At 51.2% G+C, this 11,128-nt stretch overlaps 1 protein-coding gene across 1 annotated transcript; it reads right to left on the bottom strand.

Annotated features, from left to right (window-relative positions):
- Nucleotides 1–8,971: 8,971 nt before the first annotated feature.
- LOC103905022 (chemokine-like receptor 1) lies at nucleotides 8,972–10,063 on the bottom strand. The gene has a single exon (XM_019473969.1). It carries the CDS (start codon nucleotides 10,055–10,057, stop codon nucleotides 8,972–8,974), a length of 1,086 nt encoding a protein of 361 aa, XP_019329514.1. The 5' UTR covers nucleotides 10,058–10,063.
- Between the last annotated feature and the right edge of the window lie 1,065 nt (nucleotides 10,064–11,128).

The following is an 11,128-nucleotide window of genomic DNA, read 5'->3' as shown; positions in this document are numbered from 1 at the left end:
CATCTTTCCCCCTCGCCCCCGCGATGCTGGGGGGGACCCGGAGGGGGGTATACTGTGGGGACCCCAGTATCAACGCCGGATTTCAGCTTTCCGCGGAAAAAAGAAAGAGCACGATGGGTGGGTAACGTCCCCCACCAGGGTTGGGAGAGCCCCGGTGCAAAGTCCATACGGCATAAACCAGCGGATATCCGCAAGGTGCCAGGTTTCGGAGCTCCTGTCAGAGGGATGGCCGACCGCCGCGCTGCTCTGGGCACCACCACCACAGCCGTGGGTCCTCGCCATCCCCGCCGGGCACCGGGATACCAGCTGGGCTTTGCCATCAGACCCAGCAGTGTTTGTAGAGAAGGAAGCTTTCCTGGAAAGTAAATAAAAAGAAAACCAATTAGTTGTCTCGGTTCCTTTATACTGTCAAGAGCGTACGCGATTTGTCCGGAGTCCCCTATCGGGGCCCTCCTTGCAGCATAACATAGGTTAAACTGGATGAAGATGCATTTGACATCTGCAGCAAGATGCTCATTTTAGTCACTCTCTTTAAAGCCCAGCTTTATCACAGAGCAGCACCCATGACAAAAGTTGTGTCCTTTCACTGCTTCGACAAAGTTACAGTCATCCTGCACAGACACAGGAGGGTCTGCCAGGGCTCCCCCTCCTAAGTAAATAAACAAGCCCCATGTTTTCCCACTAACTGGGTAACTAGAGGCTGTTTTAAATTACGCTTTTCAGCACACCCAAGATCAGCAGCATTTTATGGATCAGAATTTTAGCATTTAGCATATGGGTACAAATCGGGTACTTTCTGCTGCAGCTTTTCTCACAAAAAGCAATTAAACTTAATTATTCCTGGTCTGCAAGGTGCATTGGAGCAAGGCCTTGAGCACCCAGCAGATACTTCTGTCTGTGCTGGCCTTAGCATGAAAGAGGAAGAAAAGCCACAGCTGCCAGGACTGCGCACCAAACATGCCTGCAAAAGGACAACATTTAGATTCATATTTTGAAACTGCAGTTTCTGCCATTATGAGCTGTATTTTCCATTTTCAATATCCACACGCCAGTGGTTCCCCATATTTCACAACATTCGCTCATTGCTTCTTGCATTCCAACACTTCATCAATTGTCTCCTTTTTTCCTCTTTTGACAGAGCCAGAGCTGGGGAAGGAGAGCGATTTAACCTGGAGCCGCTGAGCAGCTGCCAGATGTAGAGCACTCCATTTGTACCGCCCGCACAAAGCAAAGACATCTGCTTGAAATATGTGAGCAGAGAGGCCATAAGCCTGTTTGTACCCTCACAGAGATGCAGCAATGATCCTCTGCCTTTCCTAGAGTCTCTTCTGAATTACGCTTAGGTGTAAGAGAATGGACCTCTCCTACTGCCTCACCACCCGCACCGTTCTCGGTCTCTATTTTTCTGCTTACAGGCTGGTGCTTCCGCAGTTGATTCAGGGTCGTTGACCCTAGTAGGTTCTTGTTTTGTTTTGTTTGGGGGCTTTTAGGACAAAGGGGAAGGGGGGGGTTGAGCTTTTTGTTAGCCTCTTTGCAGGGCAGAGATTTCTCTTTTAGCATCAGTGTTCACTGCAGGATTTCACTACAGGCTGGTATGGCAGAGCAGTTTAAGGCAGAACAGCTAGAAACAACACATGGTGAAGCACTGACCCATAATGCAATTAGCAGCCTTCCCCAGAAGCATTTTTCAATACCCTAGGGCACCCAGAATTTGCTGACTATTTGATTCGTGCTGCCCCAAATTCCTGACATTGCTTAAGCAAACCACAGGACCAGGAACTAAAAGAGTCGGTCTTCTGATCCTTTTTATAAGGCTACTGCCTTTGTTTTCTTAGACCAAATAAATTTCTTTCCCACCCCTGTTTTCCTCATCAGAAGAATGTAAGTTTGAATCTCAGCTCCCAAGGGAGAGGGATTTGTTAATTTTACAATATGCTACCCAAATGCTAAGAGTTTAACAAACAGTTGCCTCAAAATGAGCACCTGGGTTTTATTTCATTTAGAATGATTCAATTAGCAGTCATCTAAGGAATTCTGAAAAACCGCTGGGTGTGAATATACTGGCTCACAGAGATTTGTTGTTCTTAATCCAGATGCAACCCTGGCAAGCAGAGATGTGCAAAAAAAAAAAAACCCCACACCTAGTCCAGCCAAGGTGAAGGGCACTGCTCATCCAGTGCTTGGCTGCGCGACAGCCTGCATCCATCACCTGAGAGAAGACAAATGCTATTGTCATCCAATCTCCTGAGCTCCATCCATCACTGCTCAGCCAGGATGGCTTTTTTTGTTTGTTTTGTTTGTTTTTTTTTTTTTTTTTAAAAAGGTGGATGTTAAAACTCACCTACCAAACCACCTGACAGGGAGAATTATCAGACATGGTACGCTAAAGAAACGTTTTGATTTAATCCTAACGGAGCCCTGTGAATAGGTTCGGTCTCTCCCAACGGTTGGTCCTACGAGGCATCCTGAAAGCATCCTCTACCCTACGCAGCCCCTCTGAGCCCGCTGGGAGGTTCTGCGGCACACAGGCACCTCCACGCTGAGCACAGCCTAAAGGCCACCACCTCCCTCCTCCCCTGCCTTCAGCTTTACTGCTTTGGGAGAGACTCTGTCTGATTTCCAGAAGATGCCAACTTGGACATTACCCAGCTAGGGAGGCAGAACTCAAAGCGGCTATAAATGTATTTCCGAATCAAGGGAGGGAGGAATAATTTTATAATTCTTTGGGAGTGATCTGGAAAAATAGCATTACCCACGTCTGGGAACCAATGAGCCTTAAAAAAGGCCCCGGAGCAGAGAACATGTCTTATCTATGTGAAGGGCTATGTAAGTAGATAGCACTCTCTTATTGTTTCATCAAGTATTACTGCCTGGCTGTAGCTTGGCCGTCTGCAGGAAATAGGCACCGACTCATTTTGTTACAGCCCTGTTCCTCCCGAGTCATGGAGCTTTGACTGAAAGACTCACCGAGTTCAGTTTGTTTTCCTGTTCCTAACCGCGCTCTCAGCTCCGGGTCAGCCTGCAGTGACTAACAGATCCGCCGCATCAGCTTCAGCACGGGGGTATCTCCAACCAGCCTTCAAACAAAGAGAAGGGAGGCTTGTTGGAATATCCAGCGTTTAACAAGTCACTGCGCACAACAGACGTCTCAAGCTGGATGAGAGGGCAAGGGTTTGAACAAACACTGCCCTAAAACAAGAACCAGCAGTAGCGCCTTTTGCTTTGTTCGCAGATTCTCTTTGCTTTGCTGTGTTTGTGTGCAGTTCTGTCCTGCAAAGTCTGCATAACAGCCAGTAAACATCCATCACCTTCGGTTTACAGATGTGGTTTGCCCTTCGATTCGCCTTTAGACAGAAGCGGTTGAACCGGACAGTGAAGTCATGTCATTTTAGGGAATTTGAACAGCTACACAGTTAGTGCCAAACACTCCGTTCCTCTCTGTCCTACCTACTGGGTCCTAGCGTGACTTGCCATTTACTGCACTAAGCTACAGCTCCTCCACAAACAGAGGGTGCGCGTGCATCGTGCCCTGTACAGGCATTTAGTGAACACGCGGGAATGGCTTGAGTTAGTCACAGGTCACTACAGAGCAGGCTTGCAAATTGGAGCAGAATTCAGTACAGGAGAAAAGATCTTGTACTTTGCATGCACCGAGATAGGCTGGGGGGTGTAAAGAAAGATTTGGTACCAACCGTGCCCCGTACAGCCAAGCAGAAGCTGGGAGAGGTGCAGGGAAGGACCAAAGTGCAACCAGCAAAGAGAACCCCGTTCCCTTCCCAGTTTGGTGCTGATCAGGACCGACCCTGGATCAGCAACAGCAGGTTAACTCCCATGTTGGGTGGGACCCTCACCCAGCTGCTACGCCAAGAAAGGCTGAGGAGACCTGGGTGAGGCTTGGCCTGCACCACTTACACTATTACCGATATCTCCCCTTTACAGAGAAACTTTTTACCAATGCCGGTCCTCTAACTTGCCATATTGTTTCCTGCCTGATTTCAGCAAGCTCTGGAAGAGGTTCTGCTGTCAGACCTCCGTGCGCTGTCTTTGACTTGACCTTATCTAACAAGTCCATTCCCCAAGCTCAAGAGTGGGACACTTAAAAATTTTACTCACCGGGAAAGTCTCACCAGAGGAAAGGCATGGGGATTGCTAGGTTGCACAGAGGCTTTTATTGTCTCGTTAAGTTCTCCTTAACGAGAACTTCCTCGCCTGCTGCAGTCCCCTCCCATTCATCTGCACCTACCATCATGCTGCCGGTACTTTCAAGGCTGTCTTAGCTCCCACTCTTTTCTCCCTCTTTCCTCTTAACTGTTCTGAGCCCAGTTTCTATTTCCATGCTCTCATCCAGGTCCCAAGGAGAAAATACCTTCTCCTCTTGAGCTACCGCTTGCCACATCTTCCTTGGCTGGTTTTCTCCCCGATACCTCTGCGGCTTCGCACAGCTCCAGAGTTAACCTGCTGTACTCTCTCCTCCAAAGCAAGGCAGCGACAGCTCTTGTTGAGATCCCTGACTTACGTACTTGCTAAAACAGTGTAGAACTGCCAGGCATAGCAATAATCCACGGCTGTCGAGGACCAGCTGCATGCTCCAATTCACCCCAGGCTTTAACTCCTTGAGATTCTTGATATGTCTTTGTCTAAGATCCTGTCTTCGTTACAGAAGCAGCTGTGTCACAAGACCCAGTTACACCATGGTTATCCCTCAGCATGATTAAAACAGTTATTTTCTCTTGCACTAAAGATGTAAGAACATCTTACCATCCTGCTAGACCCTAGTCTGACCAAAACTGTAACGCCGATCCAGTGCCACTTAGGCCTGTGATTGAATCAGGACAGGACACAACCAGGCCGTAATTGGATTCTGCCAATTCTCTTTTCAGCATACAGGGGTCTGTCATCCCTCACCCGAACTGACCCCATGACATAATTCTTCCCATCTACGCCGGCCAGTGAAGTATCACTGTCCCTTGCTACCTTCCTTGGAGGGCAGCTCTGGGCCACAGCTCCGGCCAGCGCAGTTTCTGCACTCAGAAGGCAGAACCTGTGACAAAACCTCTAACCAAAAATCACCCGCCAAGTCTTTCTGAGCTCTTCACCAAGATGCTTTGGTGATTCTGTATTTACCTTGCCCAACACCAAAGTATTAATGACCTCATCAGACTGCTCACCCTGGTCTGCTAATTCACACCGAACACTCTGACTATCAAATCTTGCTTATTCTCTCAGCTAAGGCTCCCCCCGTGCACAGCCTGAACCCCGCACGCCCCAACGGCTCTGCCTGAAGAGCCCCGCACGCCCCAATGGCTCCGCGCCTCCCAGCCCGCTGTTTGTATGAGCGGGGCTGTCGGATCGGCCCCTCCGCGGGACCAATGAGGGCCTCACGCCAGCGGGGCAGCGGGTTCAGCACCTTTCTCAATGACTGCAAATACTGGGGGGGGTCGGGCTGTTCCACCCATCCGATCGCATCTGAAAGAGCCTTGAGAGCAAAGCTGCGTCAGAGGGGGGCACAGCTGCCAAAAGAGTCCTTCAACCTCTTTGGATCGTTTCCATGCCTTTGGAAAAGATTTCCCGGGTTTTTTTTTTTTTCATTCAAGCTTTTCTAGGTAAGCGCATGACAAACAAGTACCAGAGAGACTGAACAGCCTGCCTCCTAGTTGGGAATGAGGGACTATCACAATTAGCACTGTGATAATGAGATAGTCTGAACATGAGGGGACTCGATACAATGGGAGATTTATCTTGGAACCGGTCCCTTGGCAGCCTGACCCCGTATTGATGTCAGCACGGCTTCTCGTTGCACAAAGGCTAGGGATCAGACCCGGGGTGACAGACTCATCTCTACCTCAAGCGCATCCTGTAACACAGCAATGGCCGTTACCATCGATAAAACATTCGCTTCCCCCTTTTTTCTCCCAACAGGATTTTGGCAAGTGTTCTCAGGAATGGCTGTCTAAAAGCTTTCTCAGCCCCTTCCCCATCCTGCAGGGAGACGTTCAGCTTTGTAAAGACACACTATTTTGCTTAGGCGTAATAACGTGCCACTTAGAGCGGAAGCAACTTCTGGGATGGATATTGCAAGAGAGAGAGAGAGAGAGAGCAGCTTGGTCTCGGGTCTGGAGTCGAACGGGGTTAGCCGATGAAACAGAGCTGCTGCACGAAAGGCGTGCTGGGCTTGGCTGGGATGCCAGGGAGGAGATGGTGCTCTGTAGGTTAGTTACCTACCGGCATTCGAGTGGTAATTCCTTAGATCACCCAGACATTCTGCTTCATTTAAATCGTGTTGTCCCATGGGAATCCTGTACCCACCTTGGATGTCCAAATGACCCAGAAAATCGCTTTCTTTCCTACCACAAACCAGGTCAATACTTCAAGTCCTGACCTTCGAGGGTGCTGGGCTGAGGAGAGAGGCACGACAGGAGTCCGAGGCCTTGGTCCGACACTCTCAGAGCCTCTTGTCACAAGGAATTACGTGGGCTCTGCAAACAGATAAGGAAAACCAGAAAGAGCAAACGCTGGTCTGCACAACCTTGACACTGCAATCGATGCTGTAGTTTACCACCAGGAGCAAGTAAATAGCCCCGGAGTTGCATGCTGCATAGCAAACATTGCAGTTTTATCTGGATGACAGGCAGCAATTTGTGGTAAAGGGTAAATCTCTCTGTTCACTCATGCTTGACATATGGATGGTCTTGTTACATTCCCTGTTCTCAGCGGGTTTATGCGTGAATTTAAGGTTAAGTACATGCATGCCTGTGGGATCACGACCTTCATTTAATATTGCGTGGCCCAGCAGACCCATAATTAATCCCTAACATGTTCAAGTGACAGCTCACGCTCGGTAATGTCATCCACGCAGAATGGTGAGGTACGTGTAAATTTGTATGTTCAGGCTGGGAGTCAGAGATTTTCCAGCCATCAGAGCAGTGAGGCTCCAAGGCAGGTTTCTGGCAGGATGAATGGGGCAAATGGTAGCTTGGGCCATTTTACAGGCAGTTGGGGCAGGCCAGGAGGGGGAGGTGTGATATAGTCACCTGCGCGTTCAGCTGCCTAGGATGGGCTGGGAACGACAGCACCTCAACACTGCTGTTCCCTTTTACGTGACCAACATTTTCTACTTATGAAAATTAAAGCGGTTCAGAGGCTGATCGAGGCTGGGAAGAAAACCCCCACCGTCTTCATCCCGAGCAGTTTGCAAGCGTGAAACTTGAGCAGACCCAGCTCAGCCACGCTTGCTCTTCCTTCTTCTCCGAACCGCTGGTTTTCAAATGTACCAAAAGGTCTGAAACCCACCCATAAGCCAGAACTGCACTCTGGCAATCAGATCCACATGGACAGAGTGCCCCAGGCAAGTCCTCACACCCAGGTCGAGTCCTGTCTACTTCAGTCACGAGAGTTGCTGCTAATGCCAGTGGTTTGTTTCCAAATTCTGGGTATTTAATCCTTTTATCTAGTTGTTCTGTTACCAAAGATGAGCATGCTCAGTCAGGTTCGATCACCAAGTGTTTTATCACACAGGCAACAAAACAGGCTGGGTACTTTTTACATAAGTTTAATGGGGTTTAATATGCATTCACCAACAGTAGAAAATGTCAGATCTCCGCTATTTAAGGGCCAGAAACATGTCAAACACACACACAGACAAGCTTTGCTCAGAAATAGTTATGCTGTACATCAAACCTGAGTAACTGGAGCACAACCAGTAATTCGTCCTGCCACACGTCTGGGGAGAGAAAAGATGAGTGTCTTACTGGCTAGTCCAGACCCTACAAAAATACATATAGCCATTTCATTTAACCCTATTTCTCTAAAAGACGCGTTTGTGAGCGTGCCTCACAAAGTGGCTCTAAAAGACGCGTTTGTGAGCGTGCCTCCAGATGGATCCCACTGCACGTTCAAGCTGCTTTTTTTTAAATTATTTTCTCCTTAAGCTTTAGCAGCCCATGCGTCAGACTGGAATGATACGTGGGAAAGGATCTTTGTATTTTCTTCACTGATTTAATTACAAGGAACTTATGGAATAGCTCTCCCCTCCCTCCTCTTCTCCTCTGGACAGCCAAAATGCCGGCGCAGCCGTACACCTCCAGCACAACCGTACACCTCAGGTGTAGCCGTATACCTCCGGCGCAGCCGTACACCGCCGGCGCAGCTGCACCCGATTTTGCCCCCTGCTGGAACCCCGGCAAATGAGCTGCCCCCCCCCCGCCCCCCCCTCCCACCGCCGGCGCTGCTGCACCCGATTTTGCCCCCTGCTGGAACCCCGGCAAAGATGAGCTGCCAGGAAAGTCTGGCAAGGGCAGGGAACAAACTCTCCCCTCGGCTCGCCATGTGCAAATGCACTGCAGGCGGGTGAACCCCACGGAGATGCAAACAGGACTTGTCCCCGACTGCCTCCCCCGGTCGTGTACAGGGTGACCCCGGGCTGGGCTGGGCGGCAGCGCGGAGAGCACCCGAGGGCTCCCTCCTTGGGAGCCCCAGAGGAGAGGAAAGTAAAGGGAGCTCTGCCAGCAGGGTCACAAACTCGGCGAATTTTGTAAAGGGTTGCCTGTTAAAAACTGGAAGCTGTAACAGATCGGCAGCGCCGAGGCAGCCAAGTCTAACGACTGGCAGCCACCACCCAGGCTGTGGTTGCCCTCTCAGCACGTCCAACCAGGGAGACGTTTTGCCAGGTATGATGGACCATAGGGGATGGAAAAGGTACAGGGAAACAAGGCAGCCAAGGAAGTGGCACAAGGAGCAAAATGTGCTCGGACTTTCCCACCCTGCTGCGGCTCCAGAGAGTTGTTTAATTTCCATAGTATATGAAGTCATAGTAGGTTTGAGATACCTCCAAAACACCAAATCGCACTTCGTTAGCACGCACAGCCCTTTGCAGCCCCCAGTCCTGCGATTATAGCTCTGAAATGAGGGGAAATTGCAGAGAAGAGAACTGCCCCCTCCAACGGTGCCGGCAACGCAGGACACCAGCGCCCGCTCAGACCCTCGGGACCTCCGCTTCCAAAGCAGACCTGGACTTTCGCCTGCTGGTCAGGCTGCCCAGGACCGACTCCTCGCTGAAGGCCCCTTCGAAGGTCGACAGGATGGACTGGCGAAACTTCTCCTTGAAATCCGGCCCCGCAAATACGTACAGGATGGGGTTGATGCAGCTGTTGAAGAAGGCAAGGCTGGAAACCAAGGGGATCCCTATGTAAAGGGCCATTTTCATCTCATGACTGGAAGAGTTTTTGGATATTTCCAGCAAGGAGAAGACGTGATAGGGGAAATAACAGAGGAAAAACGAGACTGTGACAGCAATGATAATTCTGTATGGCTTCGCAGAGTTGGCTAGCTGCCGCCTTTTCAGCTTGACAGCAACGATGCTGTAGCAGATGAGAATCACCGTGAAAGGGATGAGGAACCCCCATAAGAATCGCGTTATGATCATCGCTTTATGCCGCATCCTCCACAGCCTCCGCGTTGCCTCAGACGTGTAGTCGTCAGACAGTGCAAAATTATTATAGCAGCTGGTGATGTTCCTGGAACTGACCACAGTGTCCCGAAAGACGAGGTACGGGGAGCTGAGGAGGAGAGCCAGGACCCACGTGCCCAGTGCGATCCTGGCCGCCAGCTCCGGACTCCTGCGGTTGTGAGACCAGACGGGAAAGGCCACAGAAACGCAGCGGTCCATGCTGATGACCGTCAGGAGGAAGACGCTGGCGAACATGTTGAGGAACGCGATGGTGCTGTTCAGCTTGCACAGGAGCTTCCCGAACGGCCAGTGGAAGCCCAGGGCGGTGTAGGCGATGCTGAGGGGCAGGAAAAAGGTGAAGATGAAGTCAGCGATGGCCAGGTTGAGGAACCAGACGGAGTTCACCGTCTTCTTCATCTTGAAGCCTGCAATCCAGATGACGAGGCCGTTCCCTGTCACCCCCAGCAAACAGGCGATGCTGTACACCACCATGGAGAGGACGTGCATGCTCTTCTGGAGGCCGGAGTAGTAGTCGTGGGCAGTGGCGTTCTCAGACTGCACGGTGGGGGAACTGCCAGAGAAGGGTGAGGGGGAAGAAGAGACGCTCTCCATCACCAGCAAGCCGGGGTCCTGAAATCGTAACAGCACACGCCGCCATTATCTGCAGCTCCTACGGCTCAAGAGGGGTGAAAATCTTTGCTAGCAACTGTACACAAAATGTATATGCAAAGCCAGATTCTATAACTTAATATATAATTAATATAAAGTCCTTCTCTATAGCATCTGCACGTCACAGAAACCACCGCGACCAGAGAAACCGACCCAGGTTTTGCTGTTGGTGTCGGCGCTGTCAGAACACCACCTCCATAAACGGCCTACGACAGCGATCCGACAGGGGCCAGGCAGCAGAACCGTGGAAACCCAAACCCCACAGCTGCGACAAGTCCTCTTCGGATGACCGGCGACAAAGTAAAATAGCAAGACACATCTAGACCGGTAAAGATGAAGTTAAAAGGCTGTTCAACACGTACCTTCTAGGGAGGTACATTCTAGTAGGCAGAACGGTACCCGAGGTGTACTCTGGTGTGACCGTCGGCCCTTTACCCACAAACCACCCTCCCGGCGAGCCCACGATTCGCCTCGCCCCTCCTGCTCGCCCCAGCACCCCGCCGACAAAGGCAAGACGCAAGACACATCTAGACCGGTAAAGATGAAGTTAAAAGGCTGTTCAACACCTAGGGAGGTACATTCTAGTAGGCAGAACGGTACCCGAGGTGTACTCTGGTGTGACCGTCGGCGGCAGGCCTCACCGCCGCGCCGCGTTCCTTCGCCGCTCTGCCCGCAGCGGGTGGTCTGGCCTCCTGGCTGACTCCCCGTCGAGACGCTGCTCCTCTCCGGAGTGACTCACGCTGCCTCGTTCCATTTATCCCATGGCTTTGGGATCACGAGGAATTTAGTAGGATCCCTTATTCCCTAATCTTGTTCCTCAATTTGTGGTGCGTTGATTTAACCCCTGAAGCCCCGGCGGTCGCAGGCTCCCTGGGGCCAGCTGGCCAAGCCCGCCCGCTAGCCTGGATTTGAAGCAAGGAAGAAAACACGGCCCCTCTCCCCTCTCCCGCCTGCGCGACTCGTCCGTCCCCCCCCCCCGAGGCAGCTTCCTTCCCCCCCACCCCCCCGCCGCCC

This window comes from Aptenodytes forsteri, unplaced genomic scaffold (genome assembly GCF_000699145.1).
Source record: "Aptenodytes forsteri isolate BGI_AS27 unplaced genomic scaffold, ASM69914v1 Scaffold55, whole genome shotgun sequence".
Lineage (NCBI taxonomy): Eukaryota > Metazoa > Chordata > Aves > Sphenisciformes > Spheniscidae > Aptenodytes > Aptenodytes forsteri.
Note: the sequence above shows the minus strand (reverse complement) of the source record. Positions and strands in the feature narration are given on the sequence as shown.